At 55.4% G+C, this 10,654-nt stretch overlaps 1 protein-coding gene across 1 annotated transcript; it reads left to right on the plus strand.

The window, feature by feature from the left end:
- The first annotated feature begins 2,877 nt into the window (after window positions 1-2,877).
- Window positions 2,878-10,600, plus strand: TMEM54 (transmembrane protein 54). The gene is made up of 6 exons (XM_044997904.1): window positions 2,878-3,154; window positions 5,000-5,193; window positions 7,250-7,309; window positions 8,137-8,325; window positions 9,038-9,169; window positions 10,001-10,600. Exons 1-6 carry the CDS (start codon window positions 3,142-3,144, stop codon window positions 10,091-10,093), a joined length of 681 nt encoding a protein of 226 aa, XP_044853839.1. The 5' UTR covers window positions 2,878-3,141; the 3' UTR covers window positions 10,094-10,600.
- Window positions 10,601-10,654: the final 54 nt, after the last annotated feature.

Genomic DNA, 10,654 nt, shown 5'->3' on the forward strand with positions numbered 1-10,654 from the left:
TTACAGCAAGGCAGAGTGAGAAAAGCATGTGGCCATTGGGTGTCGGTGTGGAGCCTCACTCAGTAGCAGCATCTCCAGGACTGGAGGTACGGTCTGTTTCCAGCCCCTGTTGGACTCTCTTGCCAGCTCTGAGATTCCACTCCTTGCTGCTGCTCCTGAACTAACCTGGACTGGGATAGTGCTCTCATGTGTGAAACAAGCAGCCACTTTTCCAGTGAGTAGCTCCCATGCCATCCCCTTCTGCCCTGTCACCCTAGTGCTAAGTGTTAATGTAACTAAGAACAAACCGAGATCAGGAGTGCCCTACACGTGTCGTTGTGATTGCAACTCTAAACAACACTGCATTCCTTCCCCAATACTCGTTCCCTGAACCTGTTTGCCTCACACCTTTTACTAGTGTTAACTCATTCCTGCTTTAGAGACATGGTTTTACGTGTGGGGCAAAAAAAATACAGTTTTTGTTTCCATTATGTGATTCAGATCCTTCATATTCCCTCCCTGCAGTAAGAAGGGTGTAAGCTCTTCACTTAGGCCCCAGTCCTGCCTGGGCAGACCTCTGTGCCTCCACCAAGCCTCACTGAAATCAATAGGGCTCCACACGGCCGCAAGGGTCCATCGGTGTGTACATTGAGCTTGCAGGATCAGGGCCCTTGAGGGTAAATTATTGAGGGCAAGGACCATGTGTGAGCTCTCTATGTAAAGTGACCGCCACACCTGTGGCATTATAAATACTGTATTTGCATAACGTTTTTCCCTCCGATTTCAACGATGGGGAAACCAAGGCACAAGAACTCACCTAAATCAGCGGCAGAGCTGAGACTAGAACCCCAAAGTCCTAAATCTCAGTCCTGTGCCTGGTCTACTGGACCATGATGCCTCCATTGCCTGTATCTTTTCCAGAAGATTTCACTGCCTGGTTTTCTTCCTCTGCCCTTTTCCCTGCTCTCACTTTATCTCTGACTCTGTTGATTTCTTCTTTTGATCCCTCTCTTTTGCCTTCTATAACAATAACCCCAGAAAACCATGTGCTTCCAACATTCCTTCCCACCTCCTGTTAGGAACCTTAGCCAAAGCCCTGTGCTGGAGGGAGACTAGCAGTTGGAAGGACGGTACTCCCCATGTGTACCCTGCTACATTGCACAGCCTTGGGTGACCATCTCCCAGCCCTCGCTGGCTCCCCTCTCAGTAACTGAGGGATAATGACAGGTTTCAGAGTAGCAGCCGTGTTAGTCTGTATCCGCAAAAAGAACAGGAGGACTTGTGGCACCTTAGAGACTAATACATTTATTTCAGCATGAGCTTTCGTGAGCTACAGCTCACTTCTTCGGATGCATAGAATGGAACACACAGACAGGAGATATTTATACATACAGAGAACATGAAAAGGTGGAAGTATGCATACCAACAGGAAGAGTCTAATCAATTGAGACGAGCTATCAGCAGCAGGAGAAAAAAAACTTTTTGAAGTGATAATTAAGATGACCCATAGAAGGTGTGAGGAGAATTTAACATAGGGAAATAGATTCAATTAGTGTAATGACCCAACCATTCCCAGTCTCTGTTTAAGCCTGAGTTAATTGTATCTAATTTGCATATTAATGCGAGTTCAGCAGTCTCTCTTTGGAGTCTGTTTTTTAAGTTTTTTTGTTGCAAAATTGCCACCTTCAAGTCTGTCATTGAGTGGTTAGAGAGGTTGAAGTGTTCTCCCACTGGTTTTTGAATGTTATGATTCCTGATGTCAGATTTGTGTCCATTTATTCTTTTGCATAGAGACTGTCCGGTTTGGCCAATGTACATGGCAGAGGGGCATTGCTGACACATGATGGCATATATCACGTTGGCAGATGTGCAGGTGAATGAGCCCCTGATGGCGTGGCTGATGTGATTAGGTCCTATGATGGTGTCACTTGAATAGATCTGTGGACAGAGCTGGCATCGGGCTTTGTTGCAAGGATAGGTTCCTGGGTTAGTGTTTATGTTGTATGGTGTGCGGTTGCTGGTGAGTATTTGCTTCAGGTTGGGAGGCTGTCTATAAGCGAGGACTGGCCTGTCTCCCAAGATCTGTGAGAGTGAGGGATCATCTTTAAGGATACGTTGTAGATCTTTGATGATGCGCTGGAGAGGTTTTAGTTGGGGGGTGTAGGTGATGGCTAGTGGTGTTCTGTTATTTTCTTTGTTGGGCCTGTCCTGTAGTAGGTGGCTTCTGGGTACTCTTCTGGCTCTGTCAATCTGTTTTTTCACTTCAGCAGGTGGGTATTGTAGTTTTAAGAATGCTTGATAGAGATCTTGTAGGTGTTTATCTCTGTCTGAGGTATTGGAGCAAATACGGTTGTATCTTAGAGCTTGGCTATAGACAATGGATCGTGTGGTGTGTCCTGGATGGAAGCTGGAGGCATGTAGCTAAGTATAGCGGTCAGTGGGTTTCCGGTATAGGGTGGTGTTTATGTGACCATCGCTTATTAGCATAGTAGTGTCTAGGAAATGGACCGCTTGTGTGGAAGTGTGCAGTGTTACCGCCTTCAAGATAGGGAGGTCAGCAGGGTGGGTGGACACCCCCAAGCAAGAAGACTGGGGAGTCTTGGAGATTGGCAGCTTCATATAGATGGGTGGCAAACGCCCTGGGTAAGGAGTGGGTTGCCTGCATGGTATAAAACTCCTATCTTGGGATTTCTGTTAAAACTTTACTCATGTCGGGGGACCAGCTCCCTCGCTCCAGTGCAGCCCCTTTAGGCTGGGAGCAAAGGAACCTGGAGCCACAGGATCACAAGGGAAGCATGCGGTGTCTGGCCCGGCTGCAGGGAGAGGCCTACCTACCTAGATCACTGCAGCCAGGAGATGGGAGCTGCGGTGGGTGGGGTTTGAGCTCTGAATCACCTTTCCTGGGGCAGGGGAAGGTGGAGCTGAGCCCTTTGTTCTGGCCTGGGGAGCTAGTCAAACAGGAAGAGCAGATTTAAACAGTCGTGGGAAGGCAACTGCAGCTGCGGCAGACTCGGTGCCTGGAAGAGCTTGCGCAGGTCGGGGTAGGGACAGGGAGTGCCAGGAACTCAGCCTGCCTCTGCCTGCTCCCGGGGGATGAAAGCAGAGACGCCTTAACATGGACCCTCTTTGAAGCAACAATGGCCTGATCTGAGAGCTGCCAAGATGTGTGGACTCGGTGAGTGGCTTCCACGTTCCCCAAAGTGACAGGGAGGGGAAGGAATTTCACACCCTGGTCCTGCCTGATGGGCCTGGGGGGTCAGACTGGAAGGGCAGTGATGGATTGGAGACTGGTGGGGCCTTGTCTGCATCATCCTGTGGATTTTTTTTTCCTTTCTCAAAGGCCTTCCTGTAAGAGCTTGGAATTGAGGAGCCCCAGCTAAAGCTGGCGGGTGGGAAACAATCAGTGGGGTTGCAAAGGTGAGAAATGAGGCCAGGGGATCAAAGCCCAGATCTCCAGGGAGGGGGTGACCACAGGATTCCAGGGGCAGTCCTGGGAGCTGGTCACCAGAGGCCACAATGTAGCAATTCTTGCTTCTTCGGCCCCTTCCAGCCAAGGCTCTGGGGAAGGGTGAGGCTGGGCAGCATCCTTCTCTGTCTACAGCTGGGGCAGGTGAGGCACATGGGCAAAGGGACTTGCCCAGTGCCTGACTGAGCTGGGAGTAGAAGCAAAGTCCACCCAGATCCCCCATCTGTGAGCTCTGGTCCCGGGGGCAGGGGGGAGGTTGAGATCACCTCCAGAAAGCAGAGCCCCTGTCCGCACAGGAGCATCAGGCTACGCTATCTCGAAAGGCTTTGCGCCGGGGGCTCCAGCCTGTGTTTGGAACAGGGTAGGTCTGGAACAGAAGTAAGAAAGCTCTGCCCCAAAGAGCAGTTCCTGTGATCCTGCCGGTTGCGAGGATCACGAGTTGTGAGCTCTGTTTGCAGAGTTGTAAGCCCTAGTGTGGAGAGGGCCTGGGCACCCTCCCGCTCACAGCCCTTCCTGTTGGGAGGGGAGGAGATGATCTCTTGGCGTTTGAGGTTTAACGTGTGGTTAATCTTTAAAGAAATCTGTTTGTTTTGTAGGAAGCTTCTGATTACAGAATTTCCTTGTCCCTTTAGTCTCTGTGCTCCAGGGTCTTAGATCCACCTGCTTGAGCTCTCCGGGCAGGGAGCTATGGGAGGATCCGCTCTGGCCTGCGCTGCTCCCCCCTATTAATTCAATCCCTCCCGTAAGCACAGAGTGGAGCAGGAGTAACTGACCTCCCCGCAGCAGCCAGGGCCCCTGAGGCTGGGACTGGAATATGGGCCTAGGGAGCTCCTGCAGCCCGTCCTGCGGGGAGAGGCTGGGAATGGAGTCTCCAAGGGGCCACCTAGCTGGTGCTCCTGCACCCTCCCAGCTAAGGAACCCTGAGGTGGAGTCCCCTGAGTACAGCTCCACTCGGCTCTCCAGCCCTATCCACTGCTTGCTGCTTCTCTGGGCCCCTCTGGAAGCCTTTGTAGCTAGCTCAGCTGCTCTGTGCCTTGGGGCTGGACTGCCCTAAGCCCCCCTCTTCAGTCAGTGCCGCCCCACGGCGCCGCTCCCCTCTGCTCGCCCCATCGCTCTGCTCCACCTCTGTTCCCGTGCCCTGTCCGAACCACTCACCTGTCTGAGACCGCTGCCACGCTCGCCCAGGCGCTAGTCGGGCGTCACGTCCCAGCCCTGAGACTCGACTGGCGAGTGCGGGACTAGGACCGATCCCGTCTGTGCTGCTCAGCTACCCCAGCCGTGCCCTGCCACCCACGGGGCAAATTCTCTGGGACAGGCTCTTTGGCTGCTCCGGAGTCCTGGTCAGGAGTTCAGAGGGGATTTTTATAGGGCATTACAACAGCATCAGTGCTTCTCATGGCTTCCTCCATGCCCGCTCCACCCCTCACGGCAGTGTCAGGTCCTCAGGGCAGGGATCTGTGTGGCTGTGCTTGTTCCGTGCCTGCCCGTCATGGTGCTACCTGGACCCGAACTAGAGCGGCAGCGAGCTGAGCCCCTCCCTTCTCTCCTGCACAGACACCCTCGATTCCAGCAGCTTCCAGAAGCTGCTGATGAAGACGGGGCTCATCCTGATTGTGATCGGCCACCTCAGTTTCATCTCCGGAGCCCTCGTGCAGGGGACCGTGCTGCGCTACGTGGCAAACCCCCAGGATGCCATCTCCCTGCAGTACGCCATCTCCAACATCATCTCGGTGACCTCGGCCATCCTGGTACTGCTCTCCTGGCATGCTGGCTCTGCCCAGGGGTGGGGAAGCTATGGAGAACGGGGGTAGAGGATGCTTGTTAGGAGGCAGGAGAGTGGCCGGACCACAAGATGTGGTTTAGGGTCTGGGAGGGGACGCCCTAGGTTAAAGCTGTGGGGTGTTGGGGGGGGGGGGGGATGCCCGTCTCTCTCCAGGCTGCAGGTGTTTGGTGGGAAGCCCCCTGCTGAAGTAGAGGCTGATGGATGGGAGATCCTGCTGGGGACCAGTGGAGCGTGGGTGCAAAGACCTTTACCCACACACAGCCGTGCTCTGCTGCCTCCCAAGTTACTTACTAGGGCTGCCAGGGGAAAGCACTTGGCTTTAAATGCCTGACACTGCTGGGCCTGGGAGCTGTGTGGCCCGAGATCCCCACCCCCACCTGTAGTTTCTTGCTGCTATTTAAGAAAACAAAATCTGGCATCAAAGTTCCTTTAATCAGGAAAACAAGCTTCCTCCTCACCCCCGAGTCCGGGCCTCAGAGCTGCGATCTCTTCCCTTCCTGCAGCCCACATGGGCGCTCCGTACCTCTTCGCTCTTACGGCTCCTGCAGAGGCTGTAGCTGGGACAGCCCTGGCTGCAGCATCGCCACAGAAACACCCCCCCCCCCAAAGCCTGATGGGCCAGATTCAGCACTGGTGTGAGCTGGAACAATCTGGTCCCCAGTCTGACACCAAAAGGTACCTAGGCTACGTGGCAGCTCTTTGGGGCAGAGACTGGCATGACGGGGCCCCGGGTCTAGCTGGGGCCATAATACATCACGGTACGTGGAGCCGTCCCTGCTAGTCTCGCCGGCCAATGGAAAGGGGGAGGGTACTCCAGTGGGTGGGGCGATACCCTTGGATTTGGGAGACCAGGTTCAATTCCTTGCTGGGCCACAGACCCGGGCAAGTCGCTTAGTCTCTTTGTGCCTCAGTTTCCCATCTGTCCAATGAGGATAATAGCACTGCCCACCTCCCAGGGGCGTTGGGAGGAGAGATACATGAAGTGGTGCTCAGATACTGCAGCCATGGGGCCAGTTAAGTACCTGGATGGCAGATGGAGCCATTCTGGGCAGATTCCCATGTGAATGTTGCAGCCCCTGCAAGAGGCTCGCCCCTGGGAAGCCACCAGGGACAGAGACCATCCCAGGTCCTGTTAGAAACTGGGTGCTGCCAAGCTGTGTTTAAGGAAGGCTCTAGAACCAGTGAGCTCCAATTCAGTAGCGACTGGGGAGAGCTCCTGTTGCGGACCCCGGTACAGAGCACTCGCTGCCTTTCCAACACGTGCAAACATTGGGCACTTGACAAAAATAAACGCCAATCCTAGAAAATCACCCACCCTTAAAAAGTCTGATTGCCGAGCGTTTCTAAGGCCACCTGAGTTCTCTCTTCCCCAAGCTGGCCTTGGAAGCTGTCAAGCCAGCACCAGTCAGTTTAATTGTTAACCCTAATTATTATTATTATTTCAGGCACTTGCAGAACATTCAGTGACGTGCCTCACTCCACAATGAGGGGTGGGTGAGACTCTCCCCTGGGCTGAGCTGCTGCAGTTTGCGCGTCAGCTCAGCCTGGTTCAGGAAGGCGAGCTGCAGCCCCGATTACGAGCCAGCCCTTCGGAAGAGGTCACCGAGTCCTCTGGCACCTGCTGGATCAGACTCCTCCCTGTTGTACCTCCTCCGAAGCGAGCGGTGGTACAGCAGGGCGAAACGGTGCCTCCCTTTGGTTTTAATAACATCAGCATTTCAATGGTCCCAGCTGGCCCTGGAAGCTGGCACCCTATTGTGGTGCATGGCAATGCGATTGATTTCCTGGAGGCAGGCTCCGAAGGGTGGCTGTGCATGGATTTCTCCAGGGGCGGCTATACAGCTGCATCTATAGTAGAGGCCGAGGAAGTTTAGATGGGGGGGGGGAGGTTGAGACCAACTGAAGTAAACAATGTGGGGGTAAGACAACAGTCCCCAAGTCTCTGGGGCTTTAGTACCAGTTCTTTCTAACCTGAGGGGCTTGGCAGAGCATCTCCTCCCATTGCTGTGTTTCCTTTGCAGACCATCTCCTGTGGCATAGCTGCGATTGTGCTGTCCAGATACCTTTCCCTAACAGCCCTGGTAAGGACGGCTCCCGAATTCCCCCAAAGTCCTGTCGTGCTGCAGGGGCCTGCCCCCACCAAAGGCTCTGCTGGGGAGAAGGCCTGTTCCTCGCAAGGGTCTCTCTCTCCCTCTGGAAGGGTCTGGCTGATCCTCTCAGCTGCTTGCAAGTTTCCCCTCTGGCACTTCAGAGGGAAAAGATTTGTTTGAACTGGAGCCTGGGAATGCACTCTGGGAGCTTGCCTGTGCCCCGCCCAGTGAGAGAGCTGCGCTGCACGAGTTAAAGACACACACACAGTTTAATGGCTCCATGTGAGCTTCAAACCCCAGGACAGGCTGTAAGGCTTGGGAGAAAGTAGCAGCATGCCTAGGGGCAATGGAGATGGAGGATGAGCTCCCCTCCCACCCCAGGAAAGGGTTGGCGATAGAGGAGGGGAAGCCAAAGTACTTGCAAACATTTAATCTCACGATTCTCCTTTTGGGGAAACTGAGGCAGCGGCTGAGTCTGTGTCTAAGGGTGCAGTGCAGGGTGACTCACCCACCCTTCAAGGAACGAAAGGGCAGCTGCATGACACATACCAGACACAGCTTATCTGTAGCTCTCTGGGGAAAGGCTGTGGTGGGATACCAGGGGATGTCTTGTAGAATATGGTTGGTCCGTACCCGCCGTGACTCAGTGGCAGGGCGCTCCCAGGCCTGTGCTCAGACCATGTGCACCCATGGTGACTGAATTCCCTGGCATCCGTGTGAAGGGCCAGCAGTGGGAGGGATGCAGACAGCCTGCCCCGTGGGCCTGTGCCCCCAGGCCCTCGCTGTAACTAGCTGTGTTTCTCTCTGACTCGCCGCAGAAGTGGGCAGTCTTCTCCCTCAGCATAAGCAGCACCCTGCTCTCGCTCTTCTGCTCCGTGGGGCTGGCGGTCTCCATCATCCTCACCTTTGCCAACAAAGGGAACGCCCTGCTGGCCACCTGCACCTTCACCAATGTGGAGCTGATCCAGATCTCCCACGAGTGCTCCTTCGACCCCACCCGTGTCTATGTAAGTGCTTGGGAGGGTCTGAAATCCCTGTGAGAGGGGGACGCTCCCGCCCTGGCATAGCAGTGTCTAGTAATGCCCCCGGCGCCCACTCAGCAAGGGCAGAATACGGGGTGTTTATGGGGTTTCAGGGATTATTTTTGCCTTCCTCTGCAGCATGGGGGGCGTGGTTCACTTGCTGGAATCCCATAGCAGGGGCCTTGAGCATAGGGTGCACCGGGGACTCTCCCTGCAGTGTGCAGTTCAGGCTCCTGGAATGTTAGTCTGTCGGCTTAATATAGGGGCCTCTGGATGAAAATGAATGGCCAGGTCCGCCTAGATGATCTAATGGTTCCTTCTGGCCTTAAAGGCTCTGATTATGTCGCTGCTTCTAATACCACCAGCACTGTGCCCTTCTCGCACCTTCCGTCTGGGGACCTCAGAGGGCTGTAGACACTCGTGCATTAAATGTACCGGCAGCCCTGAGCTAAAGGAAGTATCATCCTTGCTTTGAAGAGGGGGAGACTGAGGCACGGGGAGGAGGGGACATGACCTGCCTGAGGTTGCACAGTGAGTCAGCAGCAGGGCTGGGCGTGGAACCTACTGTTAACCCCAATGTGCCTGTCTTTGGATCGGGCCTGTGGGAAGGTGGAGCTCAGTGGAACAGCTCCCATTGGCGGGAGTGGTGGGTTTGGCTCAGGCCCCAAGAGATCTCCTGACCCACTCCTCTCCGCAGAGCTCCACGCTGTCCCTCTGGACCATGTCCCTGATACTCGACACGGTAGAGATCATCTTCAGCATCCGGTGCTTCCTGCTCACCCTCACGCTCCTCAACCTGAAGCTGTGTCGGCGGACCCGCAAGAAAAAGGTAACCCCGGCGTGCCTGGTCTCCCCACCCCAGCTCTGAGGCCCCCGCTCTCCCCCCTTCTAAGGGCTGTGTGACTGGATTCCCAATGTCCTATTTGTAGCTGCTGCCTTTGGCTGAATCCCCGGGTTTGTTTCTGCTCTGTGGGATGTGCACAGGGGGAGATGATGCAGGTTCTCCGCTTGCTCCCTGTGCTGACAATGGGGCTGTTCAGGATCTGGCCCCAAGTGGCTGGCTCCATCCCACCCATTGGCCGGTGGTAAGTCAGAGCAGCTGGGCCAGGCGTCCCTTTGGGATACCCGTGACCCCGTCCTTCAGCTCCCAGTGCTGGGAGATGCCGGTTGGCTACTGATTCACTACGGCAAAGCTCACTCCTTGTCAGAGCTGCTGCCCATGATCCCAAAGCTCCTCCCACCCTGGCACTTAGGGACTTGGCCATCAGAGGGGATCGTTCTGGGTAGCTCTGCCCGGGGCTTTCAGCCACTGTGTGCTGGAGCAATGCAGTGTTGATAGAGGGTTTCCTCAATCCGCCTGCTGTGTTTGAGCAGCTTTGCCTGGGTGCCACAACCCCAGATGGAGACTGGGGATCCCGCCTCCATTAGAGACCAGGATCCAAAGGCCGAGGCCAGAGCCTGGCTCTGTCTGATGTGTGTAACTAGGGACGCCCTGTGCAAAAGAGACAGGCTGGGTCTCAGCGTGGAGACGCATGGAGTGTGGCCTGATCAGTCAAGCTCTGAGGCCTGTGTCTTAGCCCTGCGGCCCGGTGCCTTGCCTTCGGGGTGCTCTAGTGCCCGGCGACTCCGTTTTCACACCCGCTTCCCATGTCGTTTCAAGGTCACGTTGCAGCTTGTTCCAGTGGAGAATCGAGACGCCAGTGAGGGCCGTGTCCTCCTCAGGCAGGGCAGAGTGGAGACCGTGTGGCTCTGAACAGGCCAGAGGAGCCCGCTGGCACCGCGGTGCCAAGCCTCCGCTTGTGCATCAACCTCATGGACCTGCCCCCACCCAGGCTCTGCTGTCCCAGCAACCTCCGTGGCTTGCGTTCCTTCCCCCATTGTTCTCCCATATGCTGCACTAGCCTCATGGCTCCTGCTCTCCCAGACTCTGCCATCTCAGCCTCCTCCCCAGGGCGGTGCTGTTGCTCAGACCCATTGCCGGTCTGAGGGGAGAGGATCCTCCACCCGGCTTGACACGTGTCCTACCTGCTGCCTTAATCTCCTGGCCCTCTCCTGCTCACCTGGCTGCAGGGGGCGAGCAGGGAAAGGGCGGGGAGTTGCTGGATGTAAACTGGCCTCCCCCAGCCAGGGGTAGACGAAATCTCGCTCTCAGCGTGCCTAGGTCTGACATCATCCCACAAGCAGCTGCACGGAGACAAAACTTTATTCTGAAGATATTAAAAGAACAAAAGCAACCCCCCCCACCCCATGCACTCCCCTCATTTACTGGAAGGGACGAGCGAGCGTCTGCTTTGAAGGGTGCGTGAGCGCACCG

Source organism: Mauremys mutica, chromosome 23 (assembly GCF_020497125.1).
Source record: "Mauremys mutica isolate MM-2020 ecotype Southern chromosome 23, ASM2049712v1, whole genome shotgun sequence".
Taxonomy (NCBI): Eukaryota; Metazoa; Chordata; order Testudines; family Geoemydidae; genus Mauremys; species Mauremys mutica.

Excerpts from the sequence above, each read along its gene's own strand:
- TMEM54 (XM_044997904.1), top strand. Across the intron at positions 5,194-7,249 it reads CGGTGACCTCGGCCATCCTG|ACCATCTCCTGTGGCATAGC; the intron begins GTACTGCTCTCC and ends TTTCCTTTGCAG. Across the intron at positions 7,310-8,136 it reads ACCTTTCCCTAACAGCCCTG|AAGTGGGCAGTCTTCTCCCT; the intron begins GTAAGGACGGCT and ends GACTCGCCGCAG.